This window comes from Diprion similis, chromosome 3 (assembly GCF_021155765.1).
Source record: "Diprion similis isolate iyDipSimi1 chromosome 3, iyDipSimi1.1, whole genome shotgun sequence".
Lineage (NCBI taxonomy): Eukaryota > Metazoa > Arthropoda > Insecta > Hymenoptera > Diprionidae > Diprion > Diprion similis.
Window position 1 is genome coordinate 12,887,218 of NC_060107.1, and position 24,371 is coordinate 12,911,588.

Sequence of the window (24,371 nt, forward strand, 5' to 3'; positions counted from 1 at the left end):
GACATCAGCCATGTGATCGATCGATTGGTCTTGTCTAAACGGAGCCAATTGTGGGCAGTACCCATAATCCTCTTCCCTCGTTTTCTATTGGGTATAACATTGCGCGCGCCCTGCCGCCATCAATTCTATAAAAACTTTCGCTTATTCCGATCGTGACTAGTTCGATAAATAAATATAGGTATACCAGCGCAAAACCTTTCCCAGCTCGAAACTTACGTCGATCAAACTTTCGTTAATACCTATAGAGAAGCTGTGTTTGTTTCATCAATTTTTTCAACTCCTCAACGTACCTATCTAACAATAATCTCGACTCGATCGTCATTGCAAAGATAACGGAACTCGCAACCCGGGGCGTCTTCTTCGTTGAGGTCAACTTTATTGCTCGAGTGTAATACGATTTATTGCATACATCGGTACCCTCGCATACAGACACATATACATAAATATTCATATGGCAACCAGATGCACTTGGCGACCGTATAAGCTTATAGAAAACCTCTGGATAATTAAGCCAGCATTTTTCCAAGGTATTTTAGAAGAAGTCAAATGATATGATAAAAGCTCGAAACAAAGAGAAATCTCGATTTGTTACATTCGACAGCATTGATGTGATTCTATTTCAGAACTCGAGTTTCTGCGCGCATTGCAAAACAAGCGCTGAACCATGTTGATTAATTTACGCGTGAAGAATACACCGTGGCTGGAGCGACGTCGAAGATTACTTCTTTGAGTGGCTACGCTACATTTCCTCGCGATTAGTTCCTCGAGTCGATCGTACGCTTCCTGCACTGCCTGCACCACACTTACACAGCCATTTAATCCGAGCGCCGCAGGAGCCGTAGTCTTGTTAGAAATCGTTGAGAGAACTTCACCGAGATCCGCCAATTTCTCATTCTATGCTTCGTCCACGTCTGGTCATTGCATTCCGGTGTGGTGATCAAGTGTTCGTTACTTATTCCGGTTATGAATATTCGCATACCTCTCAGGTATAAAGCCGAACTCTCTGCTGCCATTGCGATAAAAAAAAAAAGAAGTGATCTTTTCTTTTACACAGATTACGCAGCGATATGAGACTTCAATCATCAAACGGCAGTTTTAATGGCGTAAAACCAGAAATGAGGTTATGAGGAATGGAGTGAGACTTTCTGACAGTTTTTCTCTCTTTCTCGCTCTCTGCTATTTCATCCCTTGAAGACGGCGGGTCTCTCTCGCTCCCTTAGCAACGCCGCATTCCGATCCACACTTGATTGGATTTGGTAAGCTAACCGAGCAGCTTGGCCACCGTATATTCTCTAAGGTCAGGTCGCACATGATACGCCGTGTGCAAAGCTACGTGATTTCCTGAACCGCGTTCAGCCTCCCGTTTACTTTACTGTTTGCATTGACGTAGCCACTCCCGCTTTTTAACCCTTCACATTAGAGACGATTTATCTAACTGCACTTACGTCAGTAGTATATTCTCTGAAACTCAACTGAGTCCATTTCAGCAGCCAAGTCAGATCTTTTCAGGTTTGCGATTTTTACAAAACATAACGGGTAGACGACGTAATTCAAATGCAGAGGTCTCTTAGATAAAGTATCATTTCTGTCGGAACAAAGCCGTAGAAAGTCATTGGAATCTCTCGATCGTCGATCGAGATTCGTTGAATGTCATTTACGAATTGACAGAACTGATTGAGATGAGCAAATGGATGAAGACTTGCAGTTTGATTCGAACTTACGCCACAACAGTCGCCTGCAGAGATGTATAATACATATTTTATTTATACATTCTGGAGATCGCAAGTAAATTTTGATTTTGGCATTTAGATGTTACGATAGTCGTAAGTCGCTCTTCCCCTAACCTAACCCAATTCTATGCAAAGATATCATCTTGATTGTTGACGCCTGTGTTGGATTTAAAATCGAGTTTAAAACATCTCAGAGATTTTATAGCGCTCTGGAAGTTTATGTACCATTGATCGAAGAATGTTATTGCGAAGGAAGATGATAAGTTACAATATAGTTTCACCTCGTTTTCGAACTGGCGTGAGTGAAGGACCACATTGCAACGTCTGGGAAAAACGCACGTTATAATTATGTATCTCCAAAAATGGAAGACAATTATTGTCCGTGTCGGTCAATAGCGTTAATGGCTAGATATCGACTTTGCACAACCGACACCGCTCGTTACCGGTCATTTATATCTGACTAACAAGTATAACCAACCTGTGACCATCCAATTAACTAAATTCTAATGCCATCAGTCAATATTCCAACCATTTAAAGAATAAAGATATTGTTCCAACTATCAGCTGATATGAAAATGTAAGAACAACTGTATAAACTGACATTCTGATCTTCCGGAACTTCATTCTTTGAGAGTGCGCGGGTAATGGATAGAAATTGATTAATTAAATAGCGGTCCGCGTCTCTTGATCTAGTCTTTCGTCGGTGAGTAGTTGATTCGATCCTGTGGACCAAGGCGCGCAAAGCAAGAACCGTCATCCAATCAGAAAGATGCATGGAAAAGCTGTTTGACCCAAGCGCTGAAGGCGCAGCGGGCGTCGGATGCTCATCGTTGACCATCAACTCCCCGGGATGGCGGTGGTCTGCTCCTTCTGGAGTTGATCGTCGTGCCCCGCACCACGTATGTAGGCTAGGTATGTGCACCGCAAGCTCCCGTAGGCATGGGTAGCGGTACCGCATAGATCCAGTCCACGAGCCCCGGTTGTAGGGTCACTTCGGGCACGCCGACACCTGGGTAAGCGGCTGTTCCTTTTCGCCCATCTTGAAGCAGGATCTGAAGGCGGTAATTAAGTTACCTCGATTCCAAAACATCGCCTTCGACGTCGACCCTTTTCACCTGCATCCATCCGCGCTTAAAAGCAAATGCTGTGTCCACGAATCGAACTCTTTCAAGTGGTTCCTCAATCTAATGAGATTGAGGCAACCAAGTTCTTCGTCAAACCGGGTACGTCATATAGGAACTCATGGGTATCCACTTCTAGCATGAGCAAGGATCTTATGGATACAGGTAGCGTAGATGTACCGTCTAAATAATACATCTACCTTATCTAAGATACAATAATACTCGACATTTCATCTGTATTTTATATCTGTATTTGGATACGTTTAGGAAGTGTCTCACCCCAACACTTCACATTCACTTCTCGTGATAATGCCGAGGATTCTTGAAACCAGATCGGTCGCCACCTGATTTATTTACCCAGGCAATTGGACGGTGATACCGTATGGACAAGGAAGAGCCCTACTGCGCACAGTTCCATCAGTCTAATGACGTTCCGCGGAGCTTCCTAGTGCGGATCTTGGGAGTGTGCGGACCGAATTTGCCTTGGTCACGTAGAAACTCTGGGATGACCCTTGCCGTCACCGACGCGCAATCAATCGGTCCATCGGAGTCTCCGGTAAGGCGTCGGATAGGATAAGATGTGGCAGGTAGTACCTTCGAGTAGTCTGCGAACCGTTACACTAGGAAGGATCAGACGGTGGCCCAAGCGAGGGCGAAGTAAGGCACGGCACGCCCGGAGCGAATGGAGGTTACCGCTTCGACTGCCGCCGAGTCCAGAGGCTGGTCTTCTCTCTCTCTCTCTCTCTCTCTCTGTTTCTCTTTTCTTGGCTGTTCAGCGACCACACCTTCACTGCCTTTAGTATGGAGTTCTTCTTCAGTTGCAAGAGGAGCGGAAGGAGAAGGCATGGTCCACTTACGTCCGTGCAGCGCTATGTATTCGCAGCATCCCGAGTATCGGAACGCGGCTGTAGCTATCTTCGGCCGTGTTTCTCTGAGGTGGCGGAGGGTCATGACCTTACGCCTTTGAGGATAGGATTAATAACGATAATTAGAGGAGATTATATTCTCGGCTGAAATCAAACACGAGTTGGGCATCGAAGTCCCGCGTGATTGTTCACCAGGCGGCATCTCTTTTCTCGCTGTTTTTTGGCCCGATTTCTCTTATCGCGTCGGCAGCTTCACCTTTACGTGCTACACCTCGTACACCCCGGGAGATTTATCACCGCGACTTCTGAGTACGTATAATTGTTTAGGGCGTGGCACCTAGGATATTATAATACCAGGTAAGGCCACCGTGATCTCCCACGCATTCAGAACGATTTATCGTTCTGCAAGGCTGTTTCACCGCTGCTGAGAGCTGTCGGTAGTGTGCCGGCATTCGTATGTATGTACATGTATAATATGGGTACTGCGGGAGAGTTCGATTTTCAGTTAGGAATCCGAGATGCTAAGTGATGAATATTTCATTGAAACACATTAATTAACTCACCGTGATCACGGCCCCAACATATCGCTGTGGCATGTGGCTATCTACATCGTCCCTATACCTGCATATATATATATGTATATATATAAATATCTCTCGACACGCGACGATTACGCGACTCCAGGCTTCGCGGGATCTCAGCCACACCCAGGTCGCCTTCTATATCGCTTCTTCGTGCAGCTCTCAGCTGCTACCGTCCGCAGCTGATACGCTATCTCTCCTTCTTATACCAACGGCGCTATCGAAGCTGCCGAAGCTACTCGCCTGATGGCTGCATTCGCGAACTGCGGTCTACTTTCATTCCTCTCTTGTATCATATACCATTCACCTCATATGCGCTACAATCCTAGTTTATCATCGTCGATCAGGAAAATTATTTAGGTGAAAGGGTTTTCAATCTCCTTCCACACCACTATGTTTTATTCTATTTCGATATGTTCAGCAATGTCTTTTTTTTTTTTGTCAAGTGTAAAAATAGACAATTGCACTTTCTCGGTGAAATGCCAACTCACGATTGCCAAGTTTGAGGTGATCGTATCGTAGATAATCGATTCAATTATAAGTGATCATAACTCCTGATGCTTGAACTGCTTTTTCATCAATTAATTACCGCAATTGACTGACTCGGTGTAATAAAGCTATGAGGATCAATTGCTGCGTGTCGCGGTATTTATCATCAATAACATAACTCGATTAATGATTCGAAGCTGCAATCTATTTTCTGCCAGCTCCTGTGTACAGTTACGGTATAACTATCCGTTTCAACCTTGCGTTGAATCTCGACAAGACATCTATACCTATCTTGACTCAATCACAACTGTTTCTTCATAAATTTGCGTACCTAATGCGTTGTGATCAAGCCAATTTCAATATTTCGCCGCACTGAATCTACAGATTCAACAAACTAGTAACATCTGTTGCAGAACGTTTTCTCCTCCATCTTTAGGTATTTTATATTGGCTGGATGGAGGGGTGCGTATGTTCATTCGTGCATGGGGCAGCAGATCAAGTTCCAATCTGGTGGGTAGACGCTCCCCTACAACTCACTTAGCCATGAGCGGATGAACGGACACGGGCTGCGGCGGAGTGCGGCGTGGATTCCGCTACAAGATTCAATCAACAGCTTCAACGCTCGATTTACCCGCACGGAAATATAGCGAGTATCACGTACGTTGGTCAAAGGCATCCGCGAGCAACCGCATCAGCTCGTCCGCCACCCGAATCATCATATCCCTTAGTCGGCACAATGTAATACTGTCAGTGCTGATAGTAGCTAATCACGGAAGATAGTAATACACTGCATGAGAAATCTGACGATGAGTACATTATCAACGTTGCAGTTCTGCTTTCTTTGAAATGATTGTATGCTCATTCCCAGAATGGGTATTGATCTTGTTTCTAAACACCGTTCGTCATTTAAGTTAGAGTGGAAAAAATATGTTTCACTTACTACGAATAATGCGATAATAACTTGACTGGGCAAATTTTCACAGGCAAACTGTATGAACGAGCATACTTCAGAAATTCGAATTGGGCACGTGACCGAAACGTCCGCGGCGCCCACTGCAGCGAGACTTTCTACAAAGATTATTTCGCTTCCCATAAGTCAGTCTGTCCGTGGAATAACTTGATACGCTTATCGGGGATGCCGGTGAAAGGTGCTTTTGTACAAGTCTGTATCCGCGACGAGGATATATACGGTTGTGTGCAAATATACAGAACCTCAAATTTACGATCGCAACCCGCTGTCTGTATTGCCGTATAGTGCAAAAAGCCGAAAACCGTACTGCAGAGTGTTGTCGGTAAACGCGCGATGTCCGTCAGTTACAGTTCGTTAACGACGAATGTTGAACGCAGATTCTGTATAATTCGAACATCGAGCGGCGTGCACTCAAGAAGAAGATACACGGTACCTCCTATCCCATCTTTTAACCTCCGACTAATTCAGCCGGACTTTCCTCAAGTTCCACGGTAAATTTAGCAAGGAGTATCTCCTTCTCTGCACGGTATACGTATTCTCTCGTTACACCGCCTCGCAGCAGAGTGTGGCATTTCGCATGGTCTATCAGCTACTGCACGTGCGTGTTGGTATCACGTAATAAATACCACGATGCGGATCTATCCACTGCCGCGCCGGCAAAAAGGCGGGCAAGTTCAGTTCAGCGCTTGGGGGAGTCGTAGATTACAATTATCTCAACACGAAAGGGTTGCATAGGCTGCATCGTGGGAGTGCATACGCTTCACCATAAATTGAAAATGCTCACCACTGGTGCCATGGCTCATTAGAACGCGGTTCCTAATAGCACCATCATCATTCGCTTCAGCCCCGCTATGTTCAACCGAATCGCAATAATTTGCTTCTCCTAATACCACGAAATCAGGGTAATACTCTTGAATTCATTTGATGGGTAATAAAATTTCTTTAACCGCGTGGTTCCGTTTCGCGTCATTGCTGCTCGCCTCAGTCGCTGAATGTAACGGAATTAATCACAATAGGCGTATATGCATAATGGCTTCCCAATTATATAGTCCATTATCGAAGCAATCATCTAGGCGTGTCTCGATCCTCTCTTTCTAGATCGTCCATAGGTCATTCTCGATTGTCCTCGTGTTCTCGCGATACTATCACATTCGGAGCGAATGAAGCGTGCCGCTATGTTATACGTCTCGAATTCCAGATAACAATTATTCCGACGTGTCAACTCACGCTTTGCTCCGGTTTTATTTTTCCTTTTTGGTTTTCTTCGTTCTTCCTTTTTTCAACTTTCCAATGTTCCCTCTCGTCTTGTTTTGTATACGCGCCTTGTTGTTCGTATACATCATCTGCAATGCTTATAGTCGATAATTCTAGAAATTTTACGTCAGTCGATATTTAGTCGTTAACGGTAAATTATCGGCATTCTTCCAGCTCGAAAGATATGAGAAAAAACTTTTTTATCGATACGTCAATTGGTCATACCGACACTGCAGAATATATACAGCAATATACAGACTGTTCTTACAGATGTCGCTACAATGGCATTGGGGACACAGTAGGGCAAGAGTTGAGTAAAATCTCCTAACAATTTCGGAAATTGGCGGCGCGGGGTAAATCCCTGAGATGTATTAATATTCGAACAGTGTACGATACACTGCTGTTATTATGCGTGGAAACGAAATCATTTATCACATCTGTTACGAATATTTGCGAATGTGAACCTAAAATGGCGGACTCTTTACCGGTTCATGATTTTGATGATATATCAATATCCCCGTTTCCTCGTCATATGAAATTAAAGTTTGAAGAGCGCTTGACAAGGTGAGAATGAATACATAAACATATCTCGAACAAGCTTTTTATTCAATTATTAGTGTGTAACGTATGTAGGTGTACATCAGCGCACATGTTCAACGAACATCGAAGGCTTATATTGTGTAGTTTCGCCACTTTCTTAAACAAGCAACAGTAAAATTGTATAAGGTTTCTTATAAACTCCCCATACCAGGAGACGTTTCGATGCCAAGATGCCGGGGGGGGGCAGAGGGGGCAGGGAGAAGTAGGAGTCTGAAAAGTAGAGTGACACTCGGTGTCCTCGTAACCGACGGCACACTCCTTGTAACCGAGTACCACGCCCAGGTCTGCCTTCGTTACAAATCCCCCTATTCGCCATTCGAACGCCGCCAGTCCTCCACGTCTTCGAGGATCGAGCGGTTGCGAAACGCTCGATGAAGTCGACGGTGCTCGCTTGCAAAGTAGATCCCAAGTAGATATCCTGCCGAGCGAGAGCGCCTTACTTTTTCCTTTCCTTGTTCTTCTTCGTTTCTTCCTTGAAAGCAAACCGACTGCAGAGTCAACCGATATTATTATTTACACTCTCTACCACTCTCCTGTCCTATATCTGCGTACAATTTCTTCGCTCATGTCAGACTTTGCTTTGTATGGAATCTTTTTAGCAGCAACATTTAAATGCCGTGGAGAGCTTAGCTCGAGGAAAGAGATAAATCTTGAAATTATTATTTCGACCGCCTGAATTAAGAAATTATACTACAGCAGCCAGCCTCGCTTAATCGTATGCCATATGCCTCTGGCTATAGACATTGGGGAAATTTCGCAAGCTGAATTCTTAGTATTTACACATTCGTCGATCCTAAAATCTTTGTCTACACATATCATTGCCATAATTTGATCTGATGTTAAATGACGATCGGTGAACAGCCATTACTGGAAATGACTTTACAGTCTTTTCCGAATTCGAAGTGTGCGGTAAACCGTAGCCATTTTGATTTTCCGCCAGCTTCTTCGTAGCCGTGATATAGAAATGTAGAAAGCACGCTGCTGTCCCTTCGACTTAACTCTGAGTAAAATTTATGTCTGGAATTACACACGGGGTGGTAAGACACGTTCAGACACAACTTAAGCATAGGCGAGAAGACTGCATAAGGAAAATCATTCCGACTCGGTTGATTCGCGACTCCAGTTACTCGTTCAATCAATGTCAGTATAACAACACAGCTTGCTCCTCTATAAATCATAGGTACTAGTAGTTTGTATATGACCAATTACAACAATTACTACGTGAATGTAATTAGACGTATACCACGTGTGCATGATAAGAAGCTTACGAATAAGTAGGAATACCTAATTAAATATAACCTGTCCTCAATAAATGTAATCATCGCTGTATATTCAATAGCAAATTACAACTCCGCCTTAATGATCGTATTCCATACTTTCATGAAGCTAAAAGCTAGTAGTGCATTAGCCATTTTTCGCGAGATGTCCTCAGGATTCTAAGGACCTGTTGCGTGGATCCAAGATCTTCGATAACTCGGTATGATCGGGTTGGCGACGACCTCCCAGGGTAAGCAAACAGACGCCGATCAATCCATGAGGCGGTACCTGTAGTGCTTATTGTTAGATCACGCCGGCGCGACTAAAGACGACAGAATAGTGTTCTAATCTAATTTAATTTGGACCCCCGGAGTGATCCGATAGAGTTCAGTGCGCGTTTCGTTATTAGAGACTATTATACTCTCTATAATACAAGGACTGCACATATTTTCCCAAATGAATATCCATCTACCATAAATGAATAATCGAACCCAGCATCAGCATCGCGGCGGGGCGGTTTTCATCTTGGTCACGTTATCCTTGAATTAGCCGAAGTGAAACAAACGAGTTAAATGGCGGTAATCGCCGAGTTTCAATCGGTAATAACGAAATATTCAAGCACTGGGGAACTTTTGTTATATGTAATACAGGAATTCTCTCTTTTTCCACTTTATGGATGATTGTTTCTGTCGAGTTCCATGAAATTATAATAATTATTATAATTACTACCAACCCCGCCGTACTATTTCAGGTGTGTCCCTACAAGCGATTAGCTTGTGCTCTAAGCTATAAGGTGCTGTACTTATCATTACTCCGTTTCACCGTAAATTATAAGCTTCGAGAAAAAAATCGAAAGACTTTAGCAACCGTGACGTACCTACTTACAGCGGAGCTCAATTAAACTCGAGACGAGATTAATCATGTGCTGATATATTTGAACCGGCTCGACCCATCGCGCCTCGCATCTTTGCAATCAACCTATATTTCTAGTATAAGAATTAATTACGATTGTTGCTGATTAACTGAAATGAAATTATCTAATTTATATTGATTAATCAAATGGAACAAGCCAAGCCCACTTGACATTTAATTAACAAAATTTCGGTGGGAACTGACTCGAGGTGTACCTAACATACCGTCACGTCCGAAATTTTTACTAGCTGGGATTATGTTCGAGTCTAATTAAACAAATTCAGCCTCCGGAAAATCGCATGATAAAATGAAGTTTCATTTCACGCTTTTTGAACGCTATAGCACTGACCTTTATTTTATTTTCTGTTTTCAGGATTCACCGGAACTCAGTGCGAAATCGACATCGACGAGTGTGCAGCCAATCCTTGCCTGAATAACGGAGTCTGCAATGACTTGATAAATTCGTTCAAGTGCAACTGCGCGGACGGTTTTGCTGGGGCTCGTTGTCAGATAAACATCGACGACTGTGCTTCCTTGCCATGCCGCAACGGAGGCAGTTGTCACGATTCGATAGCAAAGTACACCTGCGAATGTCCACCAGGATTCACCGGAGCCTCCTGCGAGACCAACATCAATGATTGCCAGTCGAATCCTTGCCACAGCGGAACCTGCATAGACGGGGAAAACTCATTCACCTGCAAGTGCTTCCCAGGATTTACCGGACGTCTTTGCCAGATTCAGATTGACGAATGTGAGAGTAATCCTTGCCAGTTCGAAGGGCGATGCGAAGACCGGATCAATGGGTACCAGTGCATCTGCAGACCCGGGACATCCGGTGTCAATTGCGAAGTCAATGTCAACGAGTGCTACAGTAATCCGTGCAGAAACGAAGCCCGGTGCAAGGATGGAATCAACCGGTAAGCACGCTTGCAAATATATCCAGTTGAAGCCACCGTAAAGTGCGGAAAAAATATCAATCATCCGATTTCCTTTCAGGTACACCTGCGAATGCATTCCCGGTTTTACTGGACAGCACTGTGAAACTGACATCGACGAATGCGCGAGCAATCCTTGTTCGAACGGTGGGACATGCATAGATTTGATAAACGGCTTCAGATGCGAATGTCCGCGCGGCTACTACGACGCCAGGTGTTTGAGCGACGTCGACGAGTGTGCGAGCAACCCTTGCATTCATGGTGGCACGTGTGAAGACGGCGTAAATCAGTTCATCTGCCATTGCCTGCCCGGGTACGGTGGCAAGAGGTGCGAGGCTGACATCGACGAGTGCGGATCAAATCCGTGCCAGCACGGGGGAATATGCAATGATCATCTCAACGGGTACAGCTGTCAATGTCTGCCAGGATACGCAGGCACCAATTGCGAAACGAATATCGACGATTGTGCCAACAATCCGTGCCAGAACGGCGGGTCCTGCATCGATTTGGTGAACGACTACAAGTGCGTTTGCGAACTGCCGCATACCGGAAGAAACTGCGAAGACAAACTCGATCCGTGTTCTCCAAACAGGTATTTATAAAAACAGGATTTGATCAATACCAGCAACCTTGCAAGGATGAGATTTGAAATACCATTTTGTTCATTCTAGATGTCTTCACGGGGCGAAATGCTCTCCTTCGTCAAATTTCTTGGACTTTGCGTGCACCTGCACCATAGGTTACACCGGACGACTTTGCGACGAGGATGTGGACGAGTGTGTGATAACATCTCCTTGCAGGAACGGCGCCACTTGCAGGAACACCAACGGATCGTATCATTGCGTTTGTGCCAAGGGTTACGAGGGCAAGGACTGCATCATAAACACGGACGATTGCGCATCTTGTAAGTGTTCTATACACGGTATAATATACAATACAGTTATCTTTCGATCAAGTGCGATATTGCGACTACACGACTTGTTTATTTTGTCACAGACCCCTGCCAAAATGGAGGCACCTGTCTAGATGGTATCGGAGATTACACCTGCCTTTGCGTGGATGGATTCAATGGGAAGCATTGCGAAATAGACATAGACGAATGCGTCTCCGCGCCTTGTCAAAACGATGCAATATGCAAAGAGTACGTGAACTCGTACACCTGCCAATGCAAGCTTGGATTCTCCGGAATAAATTGTCAGACCAACGACGAGGACTGCACGGAAAGCAGTTGCATGAACGGAGGAAGCTGCATTGACGGTATAAACAATTATACCTGCGTCTGCCAGCCCGGATACACAGGGACGAATTGCCAATACAGAATCAACGAGTGTGACAGTTTGCCATGTCTGAATGGAGCAACGTGTCACGACCATGTACAGTACTACACCTGCCACTGTCCTTACGGTTACACCGGCGATCGTTGCGACAAGTTCGTCGACTGGTGCGCGGACACACCGTGTGAGAACCAAGCTACCTGTGTCCAGCACAAGAACAAGTATCACTGCAATTGCTCATCTGGCTGGACCGGCAAAGTATGCGACGTTGAAATGGTATCGTGCAAGGATGCTGCGGTTAGGAAAGGCGTGCCTGAGAAAAATCTCTGCAACAACGGGACCTGTGAGGACATCGGAAACAGTCATAGATGCCACTGCACCGATGGCTACACGGGCTCTTATTGCCAGGAGGAAATTGACGAATGCGAATCGCTGCCGTGCCAAAACGGTGCAACCTGCAATGACTTGGTCGGATCATATCAGTGCCGATGCAAGGTTGGCTTTCAAGGACAGAACTGCGAGCTGAACGTCGACGACTGCAATCCAAATCCGTGCCAGAATGGTGGAACCTGCCACGACTTGATAAACAACTTCACCTGCTCATGCCCGCCCGGCACTCTTGGCATTCTTTGCGAGATAAACGTCGACGATTGTGTCGTTGGCGCCTGTCACAACAACGGCACCTGCACCGACAAAGTTGGCGGATTCGAGTGTCGATGTCCACCCGGATTCGTCGGACCGAGATGCGAGGGTGACATCAATGAGTGTTTGTCGAATCCGTGTGCAAATCCCGGAACCCAAGACTGCGTGCAGCTGGTCAACAACTATCACTGCAACTGCAAGCCGGGCTATATGGGTCGCCATTGTGAGGTAAAAGTGAACTTTTGCGACAGTTCACCATGCCAGAATGGCGGCGTATGCACCGCCAGGCAGGCGGGCCACAGCTGCCTATGCGCAACTGGGTATTTTGGTAAAAATTGCGAGTTCTCCGGGTCTTACTGTGACTCGGAGCCCTGTTTGCACGGTGGTAAATGCAGAATAGCAGAAAGCGATATCGGCTACAGGTGTCACTGTCCCGCCGGGACTACTGGAACCCATTGTGAAATTGACACCAGGGACGAATGTGCTAGCAATCCGTGTCAGCAGAGAGAAGCCATTTGCAAAAATTTGATGGGTGATTACGACTGTTACTGTCCTCCAAAATGGACTGGCAAGAATTGCGAGATATATGATCCGAATTACAGAGGTGGCCTATTTGGGAGGCCAAATCCGAACAGCATTCCCAACACCATGTCACCATACGATATTGACATTGAACGTGAACGGAAGAAATGCATAGAGAATCAATGCGACGAAAAGTCGGGAAATCATCATTGCGACGAAGACTGCAACACCCACGCCTGTAACTACGATGGAAAAGATTGTTCTCTTGGTATCAATCCATGGAGGAACTGTACAGCGCCGATAAACTGCTGGGATGTATTCATGAACGGGGTCTGCAATGAAGTATGCAACAATGCTCAGTGCCTGTTCGACGGCAGAGATTGCGAGAAGAAACTCGAGCCTTGCAAGTGAGTATACTTATATATTACAGTTAATCAAAAGTCTTGTTGAAGTACAGATATTGGTATAATGCTTGCTGAAGCTTTGTAGTATAATTCAGCATTTCGTGAATTCAGTCTCGCTAACATAAACAAAATATTCCTTTCTCTTTTACAGCCCTATCTATGACGCTTACTGTCGTAAGCATTACGCAAATGGCTACTGTGACTACGGTTGTAATAACGAAGAATGTAACTGGGACGGACTTGACTGCGAAGGCGAGCCACCGGCGCTGGCCGAAGGAGCAATATCGGTGGTAGTTTTGATGGACATGCAAACGTTCCGATCGAACATCATCGCCTTCCTGCGTGACATGGGCCACCAGCTGAGAACAACGCTTCGAGTTAAGCAGGACGAACTGGGAAACGACATGATATATCCTTGGAAGCGAGAACAGCTCCAGACGAACGTCTTCGGGAGACCAACGACTGTTTACACGGATAACCAAAGCGGAGTTACCGCATACTTAGAAATCGACAATCGTAAATGCACAGTGACATCGGGAGCTGTCTGTTTCCCTACGGCCAACGAGGCTGCCGAATATCTAGCGGCGACTGCCTCCAAGCACTCCTTGTCGAATAATTTCCCCATCGAACAAGTGCGCGGTGTCGTTGGACTGCAGGATACAGAAGACAACGACACCCCGACCAACTTCAAATATGTCTTCATCGGGGTGGTCCTGGTACTACTCGCTGGTCTGTTGGTCGGGGTGCTGGTCACCGCTCAGCGGAAACGCGCTGTTGGTGTCACGTGGTTTCCTGAAGGATTTTTGCGGACCACTAGCGGCAGTGGCCAGCGACGCCGTTCCAGAAGACGCGGCCCCGACGGCCAGGAGATGCGCAATCTGAACAAGCAGCCCTCTGTCACCTGCATGGACCTGGACATAGCTAACGGCCGCGTTCAGCAGTGGTCAGACGACGAGTCAGACCTTCCGCCGTCGAAACGGATGCGGGCAATCGAGCCTGGCTATGCGAGTGACCACACGGTAATAACGGACTACGAAGAGACCGAGCCGAGGATGTGGACTCAGCAGCATTTGGATGCCGCTGAGATCCGGTCGAGGCCCGACGCTGGGGTTCTAACCCCACCGAGCTTGGAGCACGGTCAGGACGTTGATGCTAGAGGACCGTGCGGAATGACACCATTGATGGTCGCGGCAGTGCGCGGAGGTGGCTTGGACACCGGCGAAGAGGAGGATGACAGCGACGGCACCGCGGCCGTAATCGCAGACCTAGTGGCTCAGGGCGCTGACCTGAACGCGACCACCGACAAAAGCGGAGAAACGTCCCTTCACCTGGCAGCGAGATATGCGCGAGCCGACGCCGCGAAGCGTCTCTTGGACGCCGGTGCGGACGCCAATTCGCAGGACAACACTGGGAGGACTCCTCTCCACTCTGCGGTGGCCGCAGACGCGATGGGCGTGTTTCAGATCCTCTTGCGAAATCGGGCAACGAATTTGAACGCTCGTATGCACGACGGAACGACTCCTCTGATATTGGCAGCTCGTATCGCCACCGAGGGTATGGTCGAGGATCTCATAAACGCCGATGCGGACATAAACGCGGCCGACAACAGCGGAAAAACCGCTCTGCATTGGGCCGCTGCCGTAAACAACGTCGACGCTGTCAACATCCTTCTGGTCCACGGTGCTAACCGGGACGCCCAGGACGACAAAGACGAGACACCTTTGTTCCTTGCTGCGAGGGAAGGCAGTTTCGAAGCATGTAAAGCGCTCCTCGACACGTTCGCAAACAGAGAAATTACTGATCACATGGACAGACTTCCTCGCGACGTTGCTAGCGAGAGACTTCACCACGACATCGTCAGGCTACTCGACGAACATGTACCAAGGTCACCGCAGATGGTGTCTGTCATACCAAACGGACCCCTCATGGGTACGTACAGAGGCAAGATTATATTTTTCAGCCATTTTAAATTGTACCGTCAAATTTCTTTGTATGTAACAATCTTTTTCTGTCCGCACCTTAGGCTCTCCGAATCACCCGCAACTCATCACGCACCCGACAGTGATCGGTTCGGCACCGAAGCAGTCAAAATCAAAGAAAAGAACGAAGCCTGGAGCGGGAGGAAACCCAAACAGTCCAGAATCCGAGGGAGCTGTAGCGGTGAGACGAAAACCGTCGATAAAAAAGCCGACGGCGAAGCGTGGTGCCCAGCCCCCAAACCAGGAAATCCCTCAGGGAGCGGAGGGAGCCGAAGGAAACTTGCCGAGCCCTTATGACAGCGCCAGTCTCTACAGTAACGCGCTGCCTCTGGTCGGACATACGCAGACGGGGAAGCAGCCTCCGTCCTACGAGGACTGCATCAAGGGGCAGTCGATGCAGGGCTTGCAGCAGCTCGGCCTCGACACTTTCGCGGCGAACTACGGACTGCCCCCAAATTTTCACGACCAGCTGCTAGCTCCGCACCAGCGGCAGGGTCAGGGTATGGTGAGCACCCTGTCACCCCCGTACAGCAACCAGTCGCCGCCGCACTCTGTGCAGTCGAACATGACCCTCTCTCCCCAGGCGAGCTACATGGGCTCTCCCTCCCCAGCGAAGAGCAGGCCCTCGCTTCCTACCTCGCCGACCCACATTGCCGCGATGAGGCAAGCCACCCACCAAAAGCACGGCGGCATGCCGCCCATCGGTTTCGATTTTGAGAACCTCCCCTACTCTAGCGGACAGCAGCAGCTGCAACAGACGCAGCAGCAAATCCAGCAGCAGCAGCAGCAGCAACAACAACAACAGCAGCAACAACAGCAGCAACAACAGCAGCAGCAGCAACAACAACAGCAGCAGCAGCAGCAACAGCAACAACAAACCGCCCAGCAACAACAGCAGCAGCAAACTCAGCAATATTATCAATACTTGACGCCGCCTTCTCATCACTCCGGACCCGACGTCACGCCGCAGCACCTGATGCAGGCTCCGGAAAGCTTTCCCACCCCGTCGCCCGAAAGCCCTGGACACTGGTCATCCAGCTCCCCGCACTCCAACAGCGATTGGTCCGAGTGCATGGCGTCGCCGAACGCTTACGCAACGGGCGGAGCGCAACACCAAAACAAAGGATCCGAAGCTATCTACATATGATGAAGGATGTGGCGGAATTTATCCCTGACTTTACGGGACAATTAATCCCAAGTGAATAAATTATATGTGGAACAATTACAGTGACTCCAGTGAATTCCATATTATAGGATTGTTTTGCTACATCTTTTTTTATTTTACCTGAGAATAAAAATAAGATGTATAGCACTGTGATTAGCGTTAATTATAAGTCCAGCAGCGAACTACTTGATAGGGTAATTATGCAAGTATTAAGTATGCGTGTGGAGAATTCGATGCTGGTGTAATGTAATAAAAAAGACACCCCGATACATGACTACATAAGCAGAGTAGACTTAAAATTAAAAAAAAAGGTAACAAAATACTGAATGAAAAATATAGTAACTACGTACTCACTTCTGTCGTGCCTCTCTCTATACACTAAATATGTAAACGAATGACACGAACGTGACGATTTATAGGTATTATATTTTTTATAACAATCATATTATTGTATTTCAAAGTTCAGCTCAATACTAATGGTGCCTTCAACTTGCCAGAGTGAAGACCCGCGACAGACAATAATTAAGGAACAAAACCTTGCTATTACAATAGTATTGTAAATATAAATAACAAAAGACCAATCATACTGATAATCGATTTCAATAATTAAGTATATACATATGTCTATGTGTATACATACATATAAATATATACACATTTTATTTAATATGTATACAACATGAGGGCACAGTTATAAATATAACTAAATAATGCGGGGCTTCGTATTACGTAAGGTATATGCAAAAGTTTGTACTTTGTGCACACTAATCTGCTCTGTATAGATGCTCTGTATAGATCTGTATGATTAGCACCTTGGCTGATTCATCATTAATCGACTGCAGTTGCCCTGTAATTAGTGAAATATTTGGAGAATGAGAATTGTGCCTTTAATAAATTACTGTGGGTAAGAAACGTATAGATAAAATTACTAAATTATGCATTTGACGAGATGCAGAGTTTCCAAATGGCCTTTATGATTAATAATTATTAAGTATAAAAATCAATTATTGTGTAAGATACATAAAAGTGAGGTTATTACGGATAGCCGAATACCAGAGAAATGATTACTGCCTTCTAACAAACTATTCCATACAAACATTCCATGTCTTTTTCTGTCATTTTTTTCTCCTCTTTTTTTTTTAGATAAACTTTTCGCACGATCACATTCAATGTTGAATATTTTTTCTGAATAATTATTTAGTAATAATGCATTTTTACCTAAGCTTATATTTGCTGATGACAGTAATTGAATTCTCTGATTTTTGACTACCAAAGCCAGCCGAGTTTATTAGGTCGTATATTATATATTGGTGATCAGAACAACCGCGTAAAAAGTTTTTTCATGGATCGTTAAGAGAGAATAGACATATTTAAATACAGATTCGACAGAGCCCGTAAATTATTTGCGGAAAGATATTATACAAAACGGTAAATTATGATGAATACGAATCTGATAAAATTACTCGAAGCAAGTTTACACTGTCAAAAAATTGTAAATACTCTTTTATCTTATAAAGCTACTCTATCTCATGGTCTTTACGATCATCTTTTCGCTCGATTTTGTACAAACTGTTTTTACATATTTTTGTATTTTGTAAGTTAGCCATTGATCTTATTACTATTGCTAATTTTGTAAGATGATCCGCATAAGATAATCGTCTCTGTTTATTACTTCAATATATTCATCATTTTTGTATCGATATCCTGTAATTTGCTATTGCATCAAGTATAGTCTTTCAACTGTTCGAAATGCAATATTAGGTTACAAAATGGTGCGTTGGGGCCGGTCGTTTGAAAAAATCAATTTCAATATTAATTTGATTCTATTCGACTCTACACTACACATAATTCCAATTCACAATCTCGCGAAATAGAATACACATAATATAATTTACTGGCATGATGTTACAATTTATTCCGAAATGATTCACACCTAGTATATGCTGAATTACTGGCTCTTAATGAAGAGAGTCAATAACGCTCACATTGTGATGCTATTGTTGTATCAGTCGATTACGAATATACATTCAAATGATAATATTCAATTCGCATTAAACATTATGAATTGCCGTTCGTGTTCTTGTAATACCAGTGTTTTATTAGATACGATAATAAGTAAAAAAAAAAAAAAAAAAAACAAGAACTGGATATGACAGAGAATGTTAACAAAGATGCCAATAATAATTGTTGGGCTTATGAACCATGACAAATTAAATCGATGTTTGATTTATGCCTAATGAATTTCCGTTAAACAAATATTTTTGACATTGTTATAAATCGTAACGTCCTTTGAACAAGGATATTCAAAGTTGATCAATACGTACGAAATGTATTTACGTAGAAAATACTATTATAGAGGAACAAAAAGTGTTTTAAATTAATATCAGTTGCTCTATTTGACGCACCATTGTTCTGTGTTAAAATAATGAAATAAGTATACTATAGTCTATAGTTATATATATATAAAAATAAGTTACGATCCTCTAGTAATTATTACTATGATATTTGTTATTCCTTGTAACTTGTAAAAAGTACTGAGTTTTATTAGTATTAACTATTTCATAAGTAATATAAGATATTTTTGAACCTATTACACGACCATATTTTTATAACTAAGTTATATGCATTAACAGATGTAATGATAATACATTATCTAATATTCATGATAAGGTTGTTGTTCTGTTCTACTGTGCTATGCTTCCATGTTTTTACGCCCTAATGATGGGATTAGGTACTTCTAGCATATTTCAACAGATTTTACACAACAATCAAATTGTATTATAGCAATAAAAAATAAAATTGAAGAAATGGATCTGATTATAATTGCGAGGTTGACTGTGACCGTAGTTACCCTAACGCTTTCATGGAAACTACTTATATCGCTATGCACCAGACGGATTCGGTGTCATAAAGTAGTAGGTGCAGTTTTCAAGCCAAAACACTTTTGTCAGCGAATCGAGTTGCAGGGATTATTTCCACTAATTATATTTGAGGAAATTCTAAGAATGACATCAATTCCGTTATGGGTTAACAGCTGGAAGAGTACGACGTGTAATTTCTTTGTCTTTCGGCTGTAACTTTCCAGTTTGTCGCAGAAACTTGGGGCCGGGAGCAATTGTTTTCGTTCGAAAAATCAGGGGTAACGGATAATATATTCTTCAGTAGAACTACAGTTGAAACATTCGGATTTCATATTCTCTATTTTATTTTTATTTCTCACAACTTTCGTAGTAAGTACGATTAAAACTTCAGTAGATGTTGGAAATGGAGAATTCTTCCAATGTTAGCTGATTTTATGAATGACAATCATGTGGGATTATGATTGAACATGCAAATCTCTTTGTCACACATCATGATCATTCTTATCACATGTGAATACCTTTTTAAAAATATTTACTGTTACGAGTGCGAGTAACGGATTCTCATTATTGATCGGTGAAAAGCGGGTCAGTGAAAACCGACAGTTGTGTCTACCGAAATGTCACATAGGTAACGAAAAATAGTATATGATTGGAACGCTAGGAGCGACGGACCAAAAGTTACAGCGAAAAAACGGAAGACGTATTTTCTGAATTTTTCTGCTGCTGGTTTTTGCAACGTAATTTCTCTGCTGTTGGTCCTACACTTTTTTTGTTGTGTTCTCTGAGTTCCTGGGCGTCGAATTAATCTAGAAAGGGTCATACAAATCAATTCCAAGTCGAAAAATTCTCAGCTCCAAAAATGACCAGAAAAGTGAGGCTAACCCCTTTGGATTTTTGGCAAAAATTTCGACGACTTTGAAAAGTGCTGCAATTAATTTTGAGGGCACTATTCCGACGTAATTTTGCGAGAGAAATCGATTAAGCGCAGTCCCAATACGCTGCGAGCAACGGATCAAAAGTTACAGCCGAAAAACTGCAGATTTTCATCGTCATTTCTCTGCTGTTGGTCCTACGCTTTTCTTAATGTGTTTTTTGAGTTCCTGGGGTTCCAATTACTCATGTAACGGTCATACAAATCAATTCGGAGACCAAAAATTTTCGACTCCAAAAATCGTAAAAAAAAGTAAGGTTAACCCCTTTGGATTTTTGGCGAAAATTTCGACGACTTTGAAAAATGCTGCAATTAATTCTTTAGGGCACTATTCCGACGTAATTTTGCGAGAGAAATCGATTGAGCGCAGTCCCAATACGCTGCGAGCAACGGATCAAAAGTTACAGCCAAAAAACTGCAGATTTTCATCGTCATTTCTCTGCTGTTGGTCCTACGCTTTTCTCAATGTGTTTTTTGAGTTCCTGGGGTTCCAATTGGCCTAGAAACGGTCGTACAAATCAATTCGGAGACCAAAAATTTTCGACTCCAAAAATCGTAAAAAAAAGTAAGGTTAACCCCTTTGGATTTTTGGCGAAAATTTCGACGACTTTGAAAAATGCTGCAATTAATTCTTTAGGGCACTATTCCGACGTAATTTTGCGAGAGAAATCGATTGAGCGCAGTCCCAATACGCTGCGAGCAACGGATCAAAAGTTACAGCCAAAAAACTGCAGATTTTCATCGTCATTTCTCTGCTGTTGGTCCTACGCTTTTCTAAATGTGTTTTTTGAGTTCCTGGGGTTCCAATTACTCGAGAAACGGTCATACAAATAGATTCGGAGACCGAAAATTTTCGACTCCAAAAATCGCAAAAAAAGTAAGGTTAACCCCTTTGGATTTTTAGCGAAAATTTCGACGACTTTGAAAAGTGCTGCGATTAATTCTTTAGGGCACTATTCCGACGTAATTTTGCGAGAGAAATCGATTGAGCGCAGTCCCAATACGCTGCGAGCAACGGATCAAAAGTTACAGCCAAAAAACTGCAGATTTTCATCGTCATTTCTCTGCTGTTGGTCCTACGCTTTTCTCAATGTGTTTTTTGAGTTCCTGGGGTTCCAATTGGCCTAGGAACGGTCGTACAGATCAATTCGGAGACCAAAAATTTTCGACTCCAAAAATCGTAAAAAAAAGTAAGGTTAACCCCTTTGGATTTTTGGCGAAAATTTCGACGACTTTGAAAAATGCTGCAATTAATTCTTTAGGGCACTATTCCGACGTAATTTTGCGAGAGAAATCGATTGAGCGCAGTCCCAATTCGCTGCGAGCAACGGATCAAAAGTTACAGCCAAAAAACTGCAGATTTTCATCGTCATTTCTCTGCTGTTGGTCCTACGCTTTTTTAAATGTGTTTTTTGAGTTCCTGGGGTTCCAATTACTCGAAAAACGGTCATACAAATAGATTCGGAGACCAAAAATTTTCGACTCAAAAATCGCAAAAAAGTAAGGTTAACCCCTTTGGATTTTGAGCGAAAATTTCGATGACTTCGAAAAGTGCTGCGATTAATTCTTTAGGGCACTATTCCGACGTAATTTTGCGAGAGAAATCGATTGAGCGCAGTCCCAATACGCTGCGAGCAACGGATCAAAAGTTACAGCCAAAAAACTGCAGGCTTTCATCGTCATTTCTCTGCTGTTGGTCCAACGCTTTTTTGAATGTGTTTTTTGAGTTCCTGGGGTTCCAATTACTCGAGAAACGGTCATGCGAATAGATTCGGAGACCAAAAATTTTCGACTCAAAAATCGCAAAAAAAGTAAGGTTAACCCCTTTGGATTTTTAGCGAAAATTTTGACGACTTTGAAAAGTGCTGCGATTAATTCTTTAGGGCACTATTCCGACGTAATTTTGCGAGAGAAATCGATTAAGCGCAGTCCCAATACGCTGCGAACAACGGATCAAAAGTTACAGCCAAAAAACTGCAGATTTTCATCGTCATTTCTCTGCTGTTGGTCCTACGCTTTTCTAAATGTGTTTTTTGAGTTCCTGGGGTTCCAATTGGCCTAGGAACGGTCGTACAAATCAATTCGGAGACCAAAAATTTTCGACTCCAAAAATCGTAAAAAAAAGTAAGGTTAACCCCTTTGGATTTTTGGCGAAAATTTCGACGACTTTGAAAAATGCTGCAATTAATTCTTTAGAGCACTATTCCGACGTAATTTTGCGAGAGAAATCATTTGAGCGCAGTCCCAATACGCTGCGAGCAACGGATCAAAAGTTACAGCCAAAAAACTGCAGATTTTCATCGTCATTTCTCTGCTGTTGGTCCTACGCTTTTTTAAATGTGTTATTTGAGTTCCTGGGGTTCCAATTGGCCTAGGAACGGTCGTACAAATCAATTCGGAGACCAAAAATTTTTGACTTCAAAAATCGTAAAAAAAAGTAAGGTTAACCCCTTTGGATTTTTGGCGAAAATTTCGACGACTTTGAAAAATGCTGCAATTAATTCTTTAGGGCACTATTCCGACGTAATTTTGCGAGAGAAATCGATTGAGCGCAGTCCCAATACGCTGCGAGCAACGGATCAAAAGTTACAGCCAAAAAACTGCAGATTTTCATCGTCATTTCTCTGCTGTTGGTCCTACGCTTTTTTAAATGTGTTTTTTGAGTTCCTGGGGTTCCAATTACTCGAGAAACGGTCATACAAATAGATTCGGAGACCGAAAATTTTCGACTCCAAAAATCGCAAAAAAAGTAAGGTTAACCCCTTTGGATTTTTAGCGAAAATTTCGACGACTTTGAAAAGTGCTGCGATTAATTCCTGAGGGCACTATTCCGACGTAATTTTGCGAGAGAAATCGATTGAGCGCAGTCCCAATACGCTGCGAGCAACGGATCAAAAGTTACAGCCAAAAAACTGCAGATTTTCATCGTCATTTCTCTGCTGTTGGTCCTACGCTTTTCTCAATGTGTTTTTTGAGTTCCTGGGGTTCCAATTGGCCTAGGAACGGTCGTACAAATCAATTCGGAGACCAAAAATTTTCGACTCCAAAAATCGTAAAAAAAAGTAAGGTTAACCCCTTTGGATTTTTGGCGAAAATTTCGACGACTTTGAAAAATGCTGCAATTAATTCTTTAGGGCACTATTCCGACGTAATTTTGCGAGAGAAATCGATTAAGCGCAGTCCCAATACGCTGCGAGCAACGGATCAAAAGTTACAGCCAAAAAACTGCAGATTTTCATCGTCATTTCTCTGCTGTTGGTCCTACGCTTTTCTCAATGTGTTTTTTGAGTTCCTGGGGTTCCAATTGGCCTAGGAACGGTCATACAAACCAATTCGGAGACCAAAAATTTTCGACTCCAAAAATCGTAAAAAAAAGTAAGGTTAACCCCTTTGGATTTTTGGCGAAAATTTCGACGTCTTTGAAAAATGCTGCAATTAATTCTTTAGGGCACTATTCCGACGTAATTTTGCGAGAGAAATCGATTGAGCGCAGTCCCAATACGCTGCGAGCAACGGATCAAAAGTTACAGCCAAAAAACTGCAGATTTTCATCGTCATTTCTCTGCTGTTGGTCCTACGCTTTTCTAAATGTGTTTTTTGAGTTCCTGGGGTTCCAATTACTCGAGAAACGGTCATACAAATAGATTCGGAGACCGAAAATTTTCGACTCCAAAAATCGCAAAAAAAGTAAGGTTAACCCCTTTGGATTTTTAGCGAAAATTTCGACGACTTTGAAAAGTGCTGCGATTAATTCTTTAGGGCACTATTCCGACGTAATTTTGCGAGAGAAATCGATTGAGCGCAGTCCCAATACGCTGCGAGCAACGGATCAAAAGTTACAGCCAAAAAACTGCAGATTTTCATCGTCATTTCTCTGC

At 43.7% G+C, this 24,371-nt stretch overlaps 1 protein-coding gene across 3 annotated transcripts in view; it reads left to right on the forward strand.

Annotated features, from left to right (window-relative positions):
• The window catches only part of LOC124416772 (neurogenic locus Notch protein), a 152,233-nt gene extending 133,417 nt beyond the window's left edge, over positions 1-18,816 (forward strand). For 2 of the 3 annotated variants that reach the window (XM_046898097.1, XM_046898099.1), the window contains 6 exons: positions 10,154-10,697; positions 10,777-11,307; positions 11,387-11,619; positions 11,712-13,560; positions 13,709-15,498; positions 15,581-18,816. In XM_046898097.1, coding sequence (XP_046754053.1) covers positions 10,154-10,697; positions 10,777-11,307; positions 11,387-11,619; positions 11,712-13,560; positions 13,709-15,498; positions 15,581-16,683 — 6,050 coding nt within the window. In that variant the 3' untranslated portion in view covers positions 16,684-18,816. The remainder of the gene's footprint in view (positions 1-10,153; positions 10,698-10,776; positions 11,308-11,386; positions 11,620-11,711; positions 13,561-13,708; positions 15,499-15,580) is intronic. The other variant, XM_046898098.1, reaches the window with a different exon arrangement.
• Positions 18,817-24,371: the final 5,555 nt, after the last annotated feature.